Source organism: Dermacentor variabilis, chromosome 8 (assembly GCF_050947875.1).
Source record: "Dermacentor variabilis isolate Ectoservices chromosome 8, ASM5094787v1, whole genome shotgun sequence".
NCBI lineage: Eukaryota > Metazoa > Arthropoda > Arachnida > Ixodida > Ixodidae > Dermacentor > Dermacentor variabilis.
Window position 1 is genome coordinate 27,799,581 of NC_134575.1, and position 17,106 is coordinate 27,816,686.

Here is a 17,106-nt window from a genome sequence, read left to right on the forward strand (position 1 = left end):
TGCTGCCCACAATCGTAGCACAGTTCCAGCAGTAAACACGATCGGCGTGCAAAACAACCACCGGCTGCATTATTTCGCACAAAATAACATTTCATTTTCGTTCTTAGCAACCATTATCTCCAGGCACAAAGTATTTGTACTTCAGTAAACACTCAACCTGATGTGTCACCGAATATCAAGCTCTTCCAACACGGCGGCCTTGCCGCGACGCAGTCGGCTTGGAAGGTATACGGCGGTGGCCGCTCAGTGTTGCCAGTCAAATCCCGACCTTTGCGGTACTCTGAAATTTTTTCCAGTGAATCTGTGCCTGCATAGTTTGGGGCGGCACTTGTAGGTCAAATTGTGAACTTCTCGAAAATGTGGAAAAAATAGTTCACATCTATATATTGAAACATCGATTCTGTAGAAAAAGCCTTCCATCTCCACAGAGCTACAACAGACACTCACGTTACCTGCCCTCACCTGTTAGAAGCAATAAATCGGACGTTCTCTTGCTTCACAAAGTAACACATGGGAAAATCTGCTGCTCGCACTTGGTTTCTAATGGCCGCTTTTACATTCCGCAGAAATGCACAAGGGAACAGCGCGCCTTTCAGCCTTCAGATTTTTGTGACCCTCTATCTAGAGTGCCGGCGACATGTAACTCCCGTTCAGAGTGCGTGGATATCTTTATGCCTAATTTTATTTATTTTATTGTACCCTCAAGACCGAAGTATTATAGAGGGGAGTGGGTAAAAACATGCACAAGTAAATAAACAAAGCAGCAAGAAATGGTTAGTTATCACAGCAAATTTGGTGATATACATTCAAGCTTACAGAAGATCACTTGCGTGTCCTTTCAGGCAGGGAGCTATTCAACATGTTTACATAATCTGCTACAAGCCTAGAAAAATTGTCTAACTAAAGCCCTCCTTTTCTGTTCACAGTATGTCTTAATGTTATGTTACCTTGCAATAATTTACATGTCGTTGGTTTTTGTTTTTTTGTGCGTGAATGATTGATGTACTTGTAGGCACCCAAGGGCGCATATATTTATGTATACTTGAGAATTATTGTACACGTTTATACTTATTTTTATTTTTCTATCATAGGTTAAGACTGTATGAAGTTTGCTGTGCTGTCGTTCTGCTGCTTTGTACGGGTGGGAGGTGGGGCTAGTCAAGCTGCATCAGCGCAGCTTTTTTCCCACTTTCCACGCCACAACTGTTCTGTGTAAAACACACTGTACTGTTAGTGGTGAAAATAAACTTCAACTTCAGTTAATTGTATCCGGGAGTGATGATGTCTGATAAGGCCGAACGAAACTTTGAGTTGTCCCTGATTGCGACAACTTCACCGGGAGGGTGGTTCCATTCCTGAGAGGTCCTAGGAATAAATGATTCGTTACAGTATTTTACAATATCTTCAATATTACAATATTACAATATTACAATATTTACAATATTTACGTTACAATATTTTCCTAAAACGAGTTGCAGAGGTATTTCAATAACTGAACAAAACTCTCATATCTGTGATGCGTTCCGTCATTCTGAAATCCTTTCTTCTGTTTATCCCCTTTTGCTTTGTATTCTCTTCGTGTACACATTTTATTCTCTGCTAAAATCTGTAGTGGCGAAATTATTATTCTTTGTATTAATGTGTGCGCGCGTGTGTATGTGTGTGAGAGCTTGCGTTCTTTTACCGAGATAGCCAGCACCAAGACCCTCGATGTTGTTCCTGGGCACTTTAGTGAACACCTTTGATTGATTGATTGATTATTACTATTATACATCATATCTGAAAACTAATTCGTTTTTCTTCATTAATCAGATTTTAGTAGAAAGAAAAAGCGAACAAATATCGACGAAACCAAGTACTTAGCCGAAAGAGACGCTGTTGATGCATGTAGTTTATTTTCGTGTATTTTCGTAATACGTCGCTTCTTTATCTTTCTTTCCTCAGAGCAAATGAATACGGTTGGCGAGGTCACGGAGAGTAGCGACGATGCGCCCTTCCCTTGCGTCTTCGCATATTCATTTTTTCATGATGAAACTCCAGCAAGCATCTCTGAAACGAGACAAGAATGCCATGTGATAGAACCCCTCAACGGGTGCACCCCAACAGATTTGTATCCATGGTATGGGGCTACTGCATCGGGTGACCCTGGTTGGAAGCCCGCCCTCGGGCCTACCTAAAAACCACAAAGGCCTTGATATGAGGCAAGGGGCATCGCCCTTTCATCATTTTTTTTTTCGTTAATGAAGCTCCAAGCAAGCCTTCTAGCCAAAAATTAAAACAACAGAAGTTCACAGAGATTAGTTATAGCTATAGTACATTTCTGCAAAGATGACTTTTGTTTTTTCTGCACCAGAAGTTCACAGAGTGCCCTCAGCAATTAGTTATAGCTATAGTACATTTCTGCAAACATAACTTATATTTTGTTTTTCTCTGGAGGTACCTGTTTCATATCACGACGTAGAAAACAGTGGCGTTCTGGCTTTCACTCAAGATCGCGAGTCCACTTGGGATGCTGCTACATAGGGCCTCCCTAAAAGCGGCAGCGTTGCAGACAGCCGAGCGGAAGGGAGTGCCGAAACGTCACGATGCTCCGTTCCCATGATTCCACTCTCTAGGTCATGACGTCATGACAAATACACCTACCGGGATATGAAACCGAAACAGGTTCGTAACGGCTATCAAAATTATTTAGGCCAGCCTGAAAATTGATAGTATTTTCTTATGGTTGACAAAGCTGGGCGCTTGAACGCAAAACTGATTTCGAGAAACATTATGCAGGTAAGTCTTTATTAGATTTCCCTTAGAACTTCACAAACGTACATATGTGTGTTCAAGAGTATTTGTTTTTACTGTAATTTTTTTTCGCTATAACATACACTTTCGGCATGACGAAGCAACAAGCGCCTATCGCAGCCCACATTGGCAGATTGATTTTTATCGTCCGCAGACAGATGGCGCCACCCCATTATTCATGGATGACACGTTGGATAAAATGGACTCCACCAGCACGACCTCGCACTAATTCAGCCACCGAGTCGAGCAATCAGAGCGATAGTTTTGCTTTGACACCTGACTGGTATCACCACGAATCAAAGATGTGCAAATCCTAGTGAATCTAGAAGTCGCCGACTATGCCCCAAACAGGGGACAAAATGGGGCTACAGTCACTTCTCGATGGCTGACATATATCCAACAGTGTTAACACAGTGTAAAACATACAGTGCCGTAGGCCTACCCATCTTTCTTAGTAAACTAAACTCCTGTTAACAGGAACGTACCCCGGCCCCATGATGTTCCGTTCAACGAGATCTACTGCAACGCTATCAAACATGGTATTAAACGAAATCCCCTGCAACATGCCACCTCTGCGCGAAGTTTGAGCACGAATAATTCAGCGGTTTCAGTGAATGACCATGTGCACATCTGGGGCTCCTATTTAAACAACGCTTGGTAGATCATACAAAGGCATTTTATCTGCGGCCGAGTAACACTTGACCACAGAGGGGTCTCTTGGAAATCTTCCATTTTAACGTCTTCACGAACTTAAAAATTCTATGAACTCACCCCCATTTTATCAAGAAATTCTCTGGCTTCTTCTCGCGAAACCCTCTGCGAAAAGGCACATACGAGCAAACGTTAGTGCAGGAATTTGATGGGTAATGAACAGGCGCGGTCACAGTAAACTGGCGCACGTAGTGCAGTGAACCACGCGTGATTCGAATGGACCTTTAACTTCCCTCAATAGGTGGTGTGGTCACACCGCACGACTCGTTGACGGTTCCCTCAGAGTAACGAAAGGTAATCTCGAAGGCCATGCTTTTGCATACTGCCCACGCGGAAAGCGATTGCTGATGCGGGTAACGAATCGTGACCAACTCCTCATCGAAGATGCATAACCCTAATTTCAGTCAGTGAAGCAAAGATTGAGGCGAAGAATGACCCGGCGCTCCGAGCGTTTTGCCTGAAAAGAGGCGTTCCCGCTTGAACTTCTTGGTGGCACCTAATTTTGTTCTCGATTACAACGTCGACAATGAAGGTTTCTAAGTGTATACGTTTTGAAACAGCATTCCGCCATTGGTACCCGTTTGATATGGGGCAGTTTTTACGGTGTTAACTAGGTGCACGTCAAAAATCTCAGGGTCGTCTCAGAGTCGTCTCAGGGTCGTCTCAGGGTCGCTCAGCGGCGTCTCATAACCCAAGAACAACTCTGACACGTCAAACCGAACGAATAAAATCAATGAATGGCTTATTTTGGCAGTCATTGACACAGGTATTTGGGTAGGTATCACAGGCAAGTAGGCGGACAACCATGTAAACGAAATGAGAATGTAATATAGGTACAAAATACGGATCACTCACACTGTGCTTGGCGAGGCCGTGTTCTACACAGGACGTCAAGATAGACACCTGCAAAATGAAATTACAATAAAGGGACGGAGGCAAAGGGTAAAGACATCCATCAATGGATAATAGGATTAAGAACAATTATTCACACAGCCAAGTGTATTTTTTGGTTAATGATGCTTCATGGATGCCGCGCCTCTTGAAGAATCTAGAAAGGCCGAAAGAAAGAAGGCCTATCCGTATTATCCGCATGCTAGCTCCTACCCTGGAACTAGCATACGGATAATACGATAAGTCTTGTCAAGCCAGGTCCTCCTGGCGAAGACAAAAGACCCCTTGTCGAGAATCGAACCTGTCCCCTTGTAGAAAGGTAGGAAGGTTCATCTTCGTCAGGATGAAGAGAAGTCCCTCTATCGAAGACGTCACTTGGTCGAAACATTGGGTCCTAGCTGAGGCGAACAGTTGGACAAGGCCACGGGGCAGCGTTTCGACGGGGGGACTTGCCTTCCTCAAAAAGACCTGTACCCGCCTGGTGAAGGCATGTCCCCTTCACGTCGAAACATTGGGCTGTCGCCTTATCGAATGCTTGGCCTCAGCTTGGAGCGAACGTTTCGATAAAGAGATAAGAAGCGGACGTGTGTTCATCAGTAGGATCTCCCCTCGCTCTGATGAAGACATGTCTCTTTGTGGAAACGTTGGGTCTATCGTTGGTCTTAAGCTTCCGACACTATTATTCGTCTCAAGTTTTGGCATTTCAAGAGACCAACTTCTGTCTTGGTTGGACTTTTGTGGCTTCTTACTGCTGTTGAAGGCCCTGTTCTTCCGTAGGCCATGGCACTGCGTTACGGGTAATTCGGCTACCTGCGCACAGCGTTTCTTGAACCTGGTAACATTTAGAAATTGCCAGCGCTAGCGGCAAAAGAATTCGGCTTCACGTTTCTTAAACCTAACACCAGTGTTAATATTTTTTACATGTGCAGCTTTTGTTTATATTATTTCCAGGTTATGAAATGTATTGTGCGATTAGTCCCAATCGTACTTATTCTAAAAATTTACTATATTATGCGGCGGGTACGTCTACTTGTTAAGTGAATTCTAACTTCCTGTCATTCAATGTATGGTGTTTTTTTAATATTTGTATACATGTCCTTAGAGAGAAAGTGGTTTCGCAGTCAGAAAATTGGCGTTTCTTCGTAAAGCTGTTCCAGTATTGTGCAATTCCTGAAAAAAAAAAAACTTTCCCGGTTGTGTGAGTCCCAGCGCAGTAATTTGATAATAAAGTAAATCCACCGGAAGCGGCGTGAATAAAGCCTCCCGCACAGATTGCGCAAAAGATAGCAGCAATCGGCATTTGCAAAGTTTATTTTAGCATTTCGCTGTTCCCAGGCGCAAAGCGCCATAGCTGCCTAACGAATACAGCGACGTTCACTATTCGCTAATTAGAGCGCGGACGCAACAGCGGCAAGCTGCAAGCTATTTAGAATTTCTAATTCAGCGACAAAATACGTTGCGTCTCCCATTGCCCGACCTACAGTTAGCGCAGGTCATTTGGCGCTGTAGTCGAATTAGGCACCACGGTGATACATTAACTGACGTCACGACCATCTTCGCCAGTCACAGTCCGTTATTCTGGCGAAATTCAAGAGGCTTGTGGCGAGTATGACCTGTTAAATGGCGATTCTTGTATCCAGGGGGTAAATAACTACATTGCCTCGCTGCTAACTTACGTCTTCTGAAAAGTGCTTCAACTTGACGCTACTGTCAGAAAATTTTGGACGGGCAGGCACAAGCAGCTTGCACGCCCAAGGATCCCAAGGGCTGCTTGAGTTTTCCTGAGAGCCAAGCGGGATTGCTTACCCAAGGGAAACGAAAGCCCACTAGTGCACACTAATCTACAACTATCCCAAGCACATATGACGTGCATACTTTGTGTTGCCAACTGCTGCCTTGATGCAGAATGCTATTCTTTTTGATCGGTGTAGTGTGTAGCTCCGTCACAATCTAGAACGCTTGTGCCTACTCCTGCGTTATTATACCGCTTAAAGGCATAGCCATGTAATACGTCGTCCGAATAGTTCACACCTTTCTGCTATGTCACTTTGCCTACGTAGCAGCCATGCACGAGTGGCACAGATTAGAAAGAGACAAACTCAATGCGTTGTTAAGGAGGGTAATCAAGATAGCTCTTGGGCTACCCATGTACACGGAAACTGAAAGACTGGTGCAACTAGGGCTGCGCAATACACTGGGGGAAATAGCCAAGGCACAAGTAAGAGCCCAGTTAATTAGACTCTCCATCACGCGATAAGGAAGACACCTCCTCAAACGAATTGGTATATAAAAATTACAGCACTACATAATAACCATAGCGAAGTCCCCAAAGACCTGCGGAAGAATATCACACTCATGCCTGTTGCAAGGAATGTTCACCCCATTCATAACGGTGGCAGAAGGCAAGCCAGACCCAAAGCCCTACTAGAGAAAGCACAAAATCAGGCTGAAGAATGCTCGTTCGTCGACGTGGCTTTCATGTCAAATAGACGAGCCTTCACAGCGGTTCATTCCGAACGGCAAAGGCGAAGTCGTCAACTGGGGTTCTACGTACACCGCACAACCAGAAATTGCAGAACAGGTGGCCATCGCACTGGAACTCTTATACCCAAAGAGATCCAGGATCCACAGCTATTATAGGGAAGCCGTCGGAGCATTTGCCAAAGGAGTCACCTCCAGACAGGCCCTGGCCATTCTCGACGGAAAGGTCGTCAAACCCCACACGATCGTCTGGTTTCCTGCTCATGTGGGAGGAATCACCGGTGCTCCCGCGGACCTCAACAAATCTGCCCACAACGCTGCACGAGAACTTGCCAACGGTGCAGCCACAAGGCAAGAAGACGCTGAGGTTCCAGATTGCAGGGACCACCTCCTCACGTACCGCGAGCCAACCAAGCACTTATACCTAGGGCGCTGGGTCTTCGCCTCTCCACCGAGTAAACTAAATAGAACTCAGGCCATTCATTACGCTAAGGCTCTTGCAAAGAAGAAGCTATCCGAACCCGCTTCCAATCAGCAAGATCTATCGGTATAGTTCTCTACACCTACAACATGCGATAAATGTAACGACACCATAGATCTGAGTCATATGCTCTGGCGTTGCTTCGCCTTAAGCAGCGACAAGGACAACACTGAAGAGTGGTGGGACGCAGCTCTGCGCTGTCTCACATTCGAAAAACAGCTATGAACAGCCCAACAGGCCCGCGAAGCGGCCGAAAGGCTTGGTCTTTCAGTCCTAACATGGGAGTGACCCGCTTCAAGCTAAAGAACTAGCGCGACCTAATGGACAACAATAAAGTTTTTCCATCCATCCATCTAGCATTTCTTACTTTGGATTTTTTTTTTGGTGGGAGAGGGGGGGGGGCTAAACGTCGATACCATAGAAACAATACTTGCCAGCCTCAAAGTGCCTTGACTAATTAGTTATGACAGTTCTTATTCAAGTCAGCGGTGGTTTCATATTGCGGGCGGTGTCTGTTTCTTGACATCAATGATGCTCAAAGTGATTTCGCGGGGTCTGATTATTGCGATGTTTTGGAACTCGCTCTGGATAGCTTGGCCGTCTGCTGTGCTGCTGCTTGGTGCCAGTATCACTATATAGGCGCTTATTTATAGGCATGCCGAGAAATAAATAAACCCCGCCATCACTTACGGACTCTTTGTCTGTGCAGAAGATTTTATCCGGTGCTTCAACAGATCTTTGGGTCATGCAGAGAAGGAGCGCCCGGGAGTACCTGGCTTTGTCCGTCTGGTCACGTGGCAGGACAGTGAGAACGAAGGATAAGTAAGTATACCAAAATTCAATGTTCCGTCTATATGCGGCCTTTGTTGTTAACTTCTTACTGGTATACGTAGAAAGTCAATTATGTGGCACTTTTGAGGTTTCTGCTTAACCTCCGAAATTAAGTGAACTCTAAATTAACGTTCCCTTATTTCACATTTTGAACGTTAAATTAGTGTTCACAAAACATAAAAAATCTGAAACTAGGGGCACCTGCTTATTCGATAAGAACGATGAAAATCAAAAATGGATCGCGTTTTTCTGTGGCTACGCAGTTTCACCTTATCCTTAAAAAGTGAGCTTCGAACTAAAATGACGTTATGTATACTGACCGCGCATCATAGCAGCGGCGTACATTAGAAGACGCACGATAATCGCCAATTTATTATGAACCACCAAATTTTCTCCAAATTATAAGCCTTACGTTTTGCTAAAGACTACATGCCTTGAACTGTTTTAAAGAAGTACGATCCTAAAGTGGGCAGTGAAATTGCTGCTCAAGTAACAGTTTTTCGTAACGCATATAAACGCGCTTTTGAAAACCAACTGAAACAGACATTCATTACGCAGCACGTTTTAAGCACTTCTTTGTAGGAAATAATGCCGATTCGAAATGTTTACCGCGAGAGATAGTGCACTGCTCACTGGTGCACTTCATTTCCGCATCAACAACTTGCAACCATAGAGTCAATAATTGAGAAATGTTAACAAGTAAACTTTTTCTAATTGACGTTCATGGCGTAAGATTGGATGCCTCCGATTGCTACGTGGCAAGGTCTCTAGTTGGTAACTGCCTAACAAACTTCTCTCCAAGAATTTGTTGCGACTTTTCTTCAAGATCTCCTCCTAGTAATTTTAACGTAGAACTTGCACGCTCACGAGGCACCTTCTCGAGCATTTTCTACTGCACTAAAAATTGCGACTTCAATTTCACCCGATTCGGTGATGATTACTGTGAAGGTCTTGTTGTACGTACTCTGTGCACGATGGGTACAATCCGCCACTTATTCGGTGGTTCATTCGAGCAGTTGCTCAACGCCTTAGTGACTGCAGAAAAAAAAGCAAACACGTAAAACAGAAAAAAAGAAACAGTCACGTTACTGTTTTTAACTTGTGCATAAGCTTCAGAACGTACTTTGAAGAGATGAGATTGAAAACGTAGGTAGGAAACACACAGGGAAACCGCGAGCCAAGAAGAAAAACCTCAGCATAGAGCCAAAGTTTCGACAGTGACAGGGATACTTGTCGTCGTCCAGAATCGGTGACAGGTTTTGTCCTTGGAGTAAGCTTCATTACTGTGATCTGTATGCGCAAGATAACTAGTGCCATGTCATGTTATCGGCAGTTATCTCACGATTAAAGATTAAGCTTGTTTCAGAAACAAAACAAGAAATTCAAAGGAGCTGGGTGTAGAAGAAGGGGCCCCTGCCTGCAACGGTGTATTCTGTGATCATTCTCCATGAAAGACATTTTTTGTCACCATGCGGGGAGCAGCTGTTCACTTTGACTTTAGGCTACGCTACAACGAGTTCGAGGTTCATTTGATTCGGTCACCTGTTCAAAAGCTCCTTCACAAAACGTCACCTCAAAGGTAACGACTCCTCGTAAGCTCCAAGGCGCGCGACGTTCAACATTGTCGCAGTCACAAGTTTCAGGACGTGACAGTCGACAGACTGTCACGTCACCCCATATTCCAATACAGAAAGAAAAAGAAGATTAAACATACGCAAGCATCTTCCGTAAGCTATAAAGAAACACTGGGGGCTGCTCCGTAAGTGCTCTGCTACGCATGTATACGGCTCTCTGTGAAGGTTCAACTTTCTTCGACACAGCCATCCTGTGCTACCGGGCTTTTCCCAAAACAGAAAAGCACTCACTGGTACGCAAGCAAAAGTCCTGAGGGTGTGCCTCGGCCTACCAAAACACACATCAAGTATAGGAACCATTGCTGAAAGCAGGCACCTATCGGTTCCAGGGCTTCTGCAGCAAGAGTACATAATCTACAAGAACATATGCTCTTTGCCGCCAGCGCACCGGGTCATCCGCTTGCTTCAGACATCATTCCTGTGGTGCGAACCCTACCTGGGTTCAAGAGCGCGAGAAGCACTCCCGGTCCAGCGCTGACATATTTCGCTCTAGGGCATACTAAAATCAGCTGCACGGCGCACCGTTAGAGTTACACGGATGGCTCCGTTACGCTTGCGTTACCTGCCATGGGTGTGTGGATGCAGTCCGCGAGTGTTACCATCTCTGCCACTCGCAGTCGCCGCATTTCAACTACAGCCACGGAACTATAGCTGCACTGTGGGCAGTTTTAGTTACATCATGTACCATACAGATGAATCTCGGGCCATCTTCGCCGACTCGAGAGCGACCCTGCCGTCGCTGAAGTCACCATACACGCAGGAGCAACGCATCATGGACGTCATACGCTTATGCCATAAAGCCTACGAACTGCATCACGGTGTTTTGCTGCAGTGGTTACCAGCGCACCAGAGAATACGTGGCAATGTCCAGCCTGACCATGCTGCCGAAGCTGGACACGATCGACGCTTCGTGAGAAATGGTTCAGGCACGTCTCTCGAGAGAAGATGCGGCGACACTGGTATCTGTACGCGCTTGGCACTTCCAGCGATCCTCCTGGACAGATGCCAGCCTCCAGTAAGGACCCCTACACGAAACGGATCTATCGCGTGACTTATAAATGCCGCGAGGCCTCAGTAGACAAGACCAAGCATGCCTTTGCCGCATAAGACTCAACGCGGCCTGCACAAACTACTTCAAGTGTAAGGTTCCACTCACAGACTGGCTCTGAATGTAACGTCACTGGATACCTGCATCACGTTCTGTGCGACTGCTGCCACTACACGTCAGAGAGACAGTGTTTGAAGGCGACACTGCACCTTCAACGGGACTCGAGCTTGGCAGCACAGCTCATTCTCGGCCCATGGCAAAGCAACACCTGTGCGTTACGCACCACGAAAGCGCTGCTGACGTTCTTGCAGCCACGAGCCTTAACAAAACTTTGTAAATATCTGTATAGTGCATATACAGGGTGTTTCACGTAACTTGAACTAAGGATTTAAAAACAGTGGTTAGCCGCGGCTGAATGAAAACACGAGCATATGGTTTTCCGTCATGCGGCGCTTGTTCGAATATTTTCATATTTGGCTGAATGAGTTAATAACTAAGATAATTTATGCAAACATTTCAATATGCACATTACGGCAATGTGCGTTTCGTTGCATTGTAGAGAGGATTCAGAAACGACCTGTCCAATTTTTTGTGGCAATGTACATGCTGCGTTGCAATTCCTTTCGGCGTTTCAAGGAACCCCATGCACTATGAAATAAAACCACGTGACTGCGCCCGTGCGCTATCTCATTGCAGAGCTCTGCATGGGCGATTTTAATGCTTTTGGTGTTCATTGGTCTCCTATGAAAGTGAGCGGACACGAAGTAGCTGTCGGGCGGGAGTTGGTCCACATTTCACTTCATTTCACAGGACATTTCATTGCCCTGTAGCCTGCACCAGATCGTTCAGGATTTCACTCGGCAAACTTCAGTCCTTGATCTTGTTTTTCTTACCGCATCTATTTAATGCCGGTTATGAATGAGATGTTATTGATGGAATATCTCACCACAATGCTTTGTTAAATTCAGATTCAGGCATCGCGCCCTAAACGCGCTCTATCTACTGCACATTTCCTGACTTTAGCCGCGCTGATGATTTGGCAATAACAGACGCCCTATGCGATTCTTTTGATGAGTTTGAATCTATAAGCACCACCAGTGATGCTAATACCATGACAAGTTTCTTCGAAAATCTTGTCAGTAAGCGCATCAACCTTTTCATTTCTTTAAAAACAAGGAAAACAAACACTGACATTCCTTGGATGACTAGGGACGTATTGAATTTGTCAGGTCGTGTAGCCAGATTAAGTCGATCAAAACGCTCTGGCGACTCAACAAAACTCATGCAGTTCCAGAGCGCTAAAACGAACTTTGTTTTAAAATGGCAGCTGCAAAATAATTTTATTACAGGGCAATCTTGGCCAAATTAATGAAGACTAATCCCCGTAAGTTTTGGAAAGCTACCCTACCAACTGGGTCATCCTCGGACAGGCTAATAATTAACACTGTTGCAGTTTCTGATTCGCAGACAATAGCTTCTTCGTTTAGCACCTACTTCCGCTCTGTCTTTACGACTGATAATTCTGTAATCCCTGTTCTTGATCCTGAACCATACCCTCCAATCGACAATGTATCACTGCTTCCTGAGGGTGTACTTAACTTAATCCTAAACTTATACACCAAGAAGTCTTGTAGTCCTGACGGTATCCCGACTGTTTTTCTCGTTCGATAGTCTCCTTGGTGCAGCAGATATCTGACAATTATTTTTAGAAAATCTCTCTCAACCGCCACCCTTCCGCCCTCACGGAAACCTTTTTCAACTCTCCCCATATTTAAGTCAGGTAACATTCAATATTTATCTAACTATAGGCTCATCTCCTTAACAGCACATTCATGTAAATTACTCGAACACATTATCTTTAAATATTTAGGAATTTCTTTAAACTAACAAAATTTTATGCACTTTCCAGTATGGTTATATAGACGTGGCCTCAGCCCTGGAACACAGCTGACAGAATTCGTTCACGACATCAGCAGCTCTTTAGACTTAGGTGACCGGACTGACGCTATTTTTATAGACTTTATAAATGCCTTCGACAGTCTCACACCCTAGACTTATGCACGAGCTTTTTGCCATGCTATACACGGAGCAAAACATCATTGCTACACAGGATTCGGCTCGGCGTTGCTTTCACCCGTCGCTACGCACACCTCATCGGCCAGTCGAACAGCCCTGATTGTGAACGCTGCCAGATGCCCGAAACACTGCAACACGTACTGTGCGACTGCCCAGCATATATGCTGGAGCGAAGGACGTTAGACAGTTTCCTAGCCAGCGTTGGCAGACAACTACTGTCGGAGGAAGCTATCCTGGGCCCATGGCCTGACACTGCAATTTCAATGCGTGCAACAAAAGTATTGTTGAAGTTTCTGCAGGACACCAAGCTCGACAAGGGGCTCTAGCGAGACAACTGTCTCATGTACATAAGCACTCACCACTTCTCTTATCATCATCATCCATCCCAATACTTTCACTCCCCTTCCCTCTTCCCCAGTGCAGAGCAGCAGACTAGAGCACACTAGCTCAGGTCGACCTTTCTGTCTTTTGCATCAATAAATTCTATTCACTCATTCATTCTGCTATACTAAATATGCATCTTTGATGGGCTGGATATTGGACTTTCTTTCCCAGCGCTTACAATATGTAGGTTTCAACTCTACTAACTCACCCTTGAGGCCTGTTTTATGAGAGGTTCCCCAAGGCTCAGTACCGTGGGTGTTCTTTTATTCCTGCTTTATATTAATGACCTCCCCCTGCACACCTCAGTTAAAATACGCCTTTTTGTAGACGATTGCGTCTTATATCGTACAATTAAATCTACTACTGATCTTGTCCTTAACAATTATTTCGCTGACTTCTACAACTGGCGCAAATCATGGCAAATGAGTATCAAATTTTCCAAAACTGTACCCATGTCCTTTACACGACGTTCCTTCTTTGTATATGCCTTTAATAATGTTACTTTAAGTAGAGTGCTTGAATTCAAATATTTAGCTTTCCTGCTAACGCACGATTAGTCATGGCCGAAACACATTGATGTCACCTGTAACAAGGCCCTTAAAAGACTGGGTTACTTACATCGTACGCTGTGTCTTGCTCCTCAAGAAACTAAACTTCTAACATATAAAACCCACACTGGCCTCATACTCGAATATGGCTGCGTTGTACTGAATCCATAAAAACACTCCGAGGTCAAGAATGCGTTTTGGTAGCAGGAGACATGACAAGGACTTTTAGCCCGTCTCACTCTCTTCCCCTACTTGGTCTCACTCCTCTTGCAGAGCGTCCCAAACTTGCATGCCCGAAATTCCTTCACCCGTTAATCAATTCTCCTCTTCTCTCCTCTCTGGACAACTTTTTGACTTCATCCAAACCCTCATCTACGAGAAGTCACCACACCCTAATTACCTGAACCTTTTTTTGTCCGCACTGACTCCTTTAAATACCGCTTTTTTTCCGTCAACAATTGAAGTCTGGAATTCATTACCGGGCAACATCCGTTCACTACCACTGAAACAGTGCACGCAAGCTTGTTTATAAATGTTTGTATGTTTGTTGTTCATCCCACTCCTGCAATAGCTTCATTGAGGCTGCAGTATGTATAAAAAATAAAATAAGCAATTAAGTAAGTAATGTAAAGCAAATAAAGTAAGTAAAAGTAAGTAAACATAAGTAAAGAACGGCCAGTTCATCTTGTAGTAAGAGGAGTACTGCGCTATAAACACAAGGACAACAGAAGTAGAAGGTGACAGGATGCGCGTGTTGTCTTTGTGTTTACAGCGCAGTATCTCGTTATTACAAGTAAGTAAAGCAGGTAAATTAAAGGTAAGTGAGTAAAGCAGAGTAAGTAAGTAAGTAAAATAAAGTAAGGTAAGCAAATAAAATAATTAGGTAAGTAATTAAGTAAGTAAGTAAAGTAAGTAAAGCAAAGTATTTAGAGCAAAGTAAAGTAATGTAAAGTAAATAAAATAAGTATGCAAAGTAAGCAAGTAAAAGTAACGTAAAGTAAGTAAGTCAAAGCAAGTAATGTAAGCAAAGCAGTAGAATGGAAAGTTTGGCTAGTCGGTGGAAGCTCATCTTGTAATAAGGGGGGTACTGTGCTATAAACACAGGACAGCAGAAGTAGGAATGGACAGGACACGCGGGTTGCCCTTGTGTTTAAGCATAGTATCCCCTTATAACAAAGTAAAATAAGTAAAGTAAATCAAATGTAAGTAAAGCAAAGTAAAGTAAGTAAGGTAGCGTAAAATAAGTACGTACGTAAGGTAAAATAAAGTACTAAGTAAGTAAAGCAAGTAACCAATGTAAGGTAAGTAAAAGTAAGTAAGCAAAGTAAGTAAACGTAAGCAACGTAAGTAAAGTAAGTAGGTAAGTAAGTAAGTAAGTAAGTAAGTAAGTAAGTAAGTAAGTAAAAGTAAGTCGAAGTAAAAGCTACCGAGTTATCGAACTACTAACAAGGGCTACCGCTATTCCATTTCTGTGAGCTGGATTCGTACATTTGTTACCATAAAGATCAAGCCCCTCGATTCCTTTTGTTCTTTTCAGTTCCTTTTTCACTTAAACAGACACTAAAAGAAAATATTATGTCGAGCTAGATAGATAGTTCATTCGTCTAGAAGCCTATCACCGTTTTCTGTGTGCCACTATATCATTCTGTTGCGTAGAAAATTGCCGCCAAAGGTCTCATTGCTGATCAAGTTGAACCGCCAGCGCCAAAGCGAACGAGTTGACGTAATCACCACGTGACCTCCTAGCCTTTGAGAATCAGCCAGTGCTGACGTCAAATGAGAGGTACCATAGTCCACAAGAGATGGCGCCACTCCGATTGTTCATTCATAACTTTCTCGATTACAAAAGCGGCGTTCTCGCCACGAAATACGAATTCGTCACTACAGAAGCCTAAACATTCAATCGAGCTCGACCTAATATCTTATCATCATTATCATCATCATCATGATCAGCCTGGTTACGCCCACTGCAGGGCAAAGGCCTCTCCCATACTTCTCCAACAACCCCGGTCATGTACTAATTGTGGCCATGACGTCCCCGCAAACTTCTTAATCTCATCCGCCCACCTAACTTTTTGCCGCCCCCTGCTACGCTTCCCTTCCCTTGGAATCCAGTCCGTAACCCTTAATGACCATCGGTTATCTATCTTCCTGAGGTGTCCTTCAAGTTGTCGGTGAGGCCCCACGGTAACGCGGCTATCTGGTTGGCAACGCACTCACACCACGGGCATTCATAGGGAGTTGGAATCGTCCCATGCCCGTGTTCTTTCGGTGGTCGCCCTTCGCGCGGCCTTCTCAGTTCGTGGGGATATCGGTCCCGACCTCGACCGTCTCGCCCGAGGGCTGCTCCGAGCAGGAGTAGCACGAGGCACGACGATGCGGTCGGCGGCAGTCTGGAGACATCGACAGCCATGAGGTCTGCGCGAAAAACAAAAAAAAAAGAAACAAGTATAAGGAGGAAACAAAATGAGAAGCCAGCATGGAGGATTTAAAAATAATAAAAAGGTCGCAGTACCACCCGAAAGGGGAAGTTTGATAGCAATAGCAAATCATTTGACAGCTATACGATGTAAGGTTAATACTTCATCAGCAGCCTAACCTGCTTAAGTATACGTGGCCGATTTGGTGAATATTAATGAATAATGGCTCTATCTTACTGTAAGTTCGTTTTATGTATCCATTTGTATTTTATATTGAAGCAGGTAATTAATTGCTTTACAGCTAACGGCGAGGCGTGCACTCTGGCGATGGCAGGTGTATGCACTGAAAAGTACGACTCATAACGAGCAACACTTGGGGTTTCTGTACACGTGAGTCTTTTGCGTAGGAATCGTACACAGGGGGACGTGCCCATTCTGGAGAATTTTCCAACAATCTATAGCGGCATATACTGAGTCGCTAGATGAACGAAAATAAAGTAAGTCAAGGAATCTGTTAAATATAATTCCCCATTCCGTTACCACATCGGTGTGGTTTAGAGATGCCTGTGAGCCGACAATATATGTGCAGACATGCTGTAGTAAGTTATTTTTTTTCACGCAGGAGAGAACTGCGCATGGGTGATGAGCGTGGTAGGTTTATTTGATCCATAATGTAAGCTTCACACGCGCACAAACACACACACACACACACACACACACACACACACACACACACACACACACACACACACACACACACATATACATATATATATATATATATATATATATATATATATATATATAT

At 44.3% G+C, this 17,106-nt stretch overlaps 1 protein-coding gene across 1 annotated transcript; it reads right to left on the reverse strand.

Annotated features, from left to right (window-relative positions):
- Positions 1 to 1,892: 1,892 nt before the first annotated feature.
- LOC142591339 (uncharacterized) lies at positions 1,893 to 16,291 on the reverse strand. Its single transcript, XM_075703665.1, has 6 exons — positions 16,099 to 16,291; positions 9,153 to 9,223; positions 8,048 to 8,143; positions 4,360 to 4,407; positions 3,565 to 3,609; positions 1,893 to 2,049 (listed from the first exon to the last, which is right to left on the reverse strand). The coding sequence occupies exons 1-6, from the start codon at positions 16,289 to 16,291 to the stop codon at positions 1,969 to 1,971; spliced, it is 534 nt and encodes a 177-aa protein (XP_075559780.1). The 3' UTR covers positions 1,893 to 1,968.
- Positions 16,292 to 17,106: the final 815 nt, after the last annotated feature.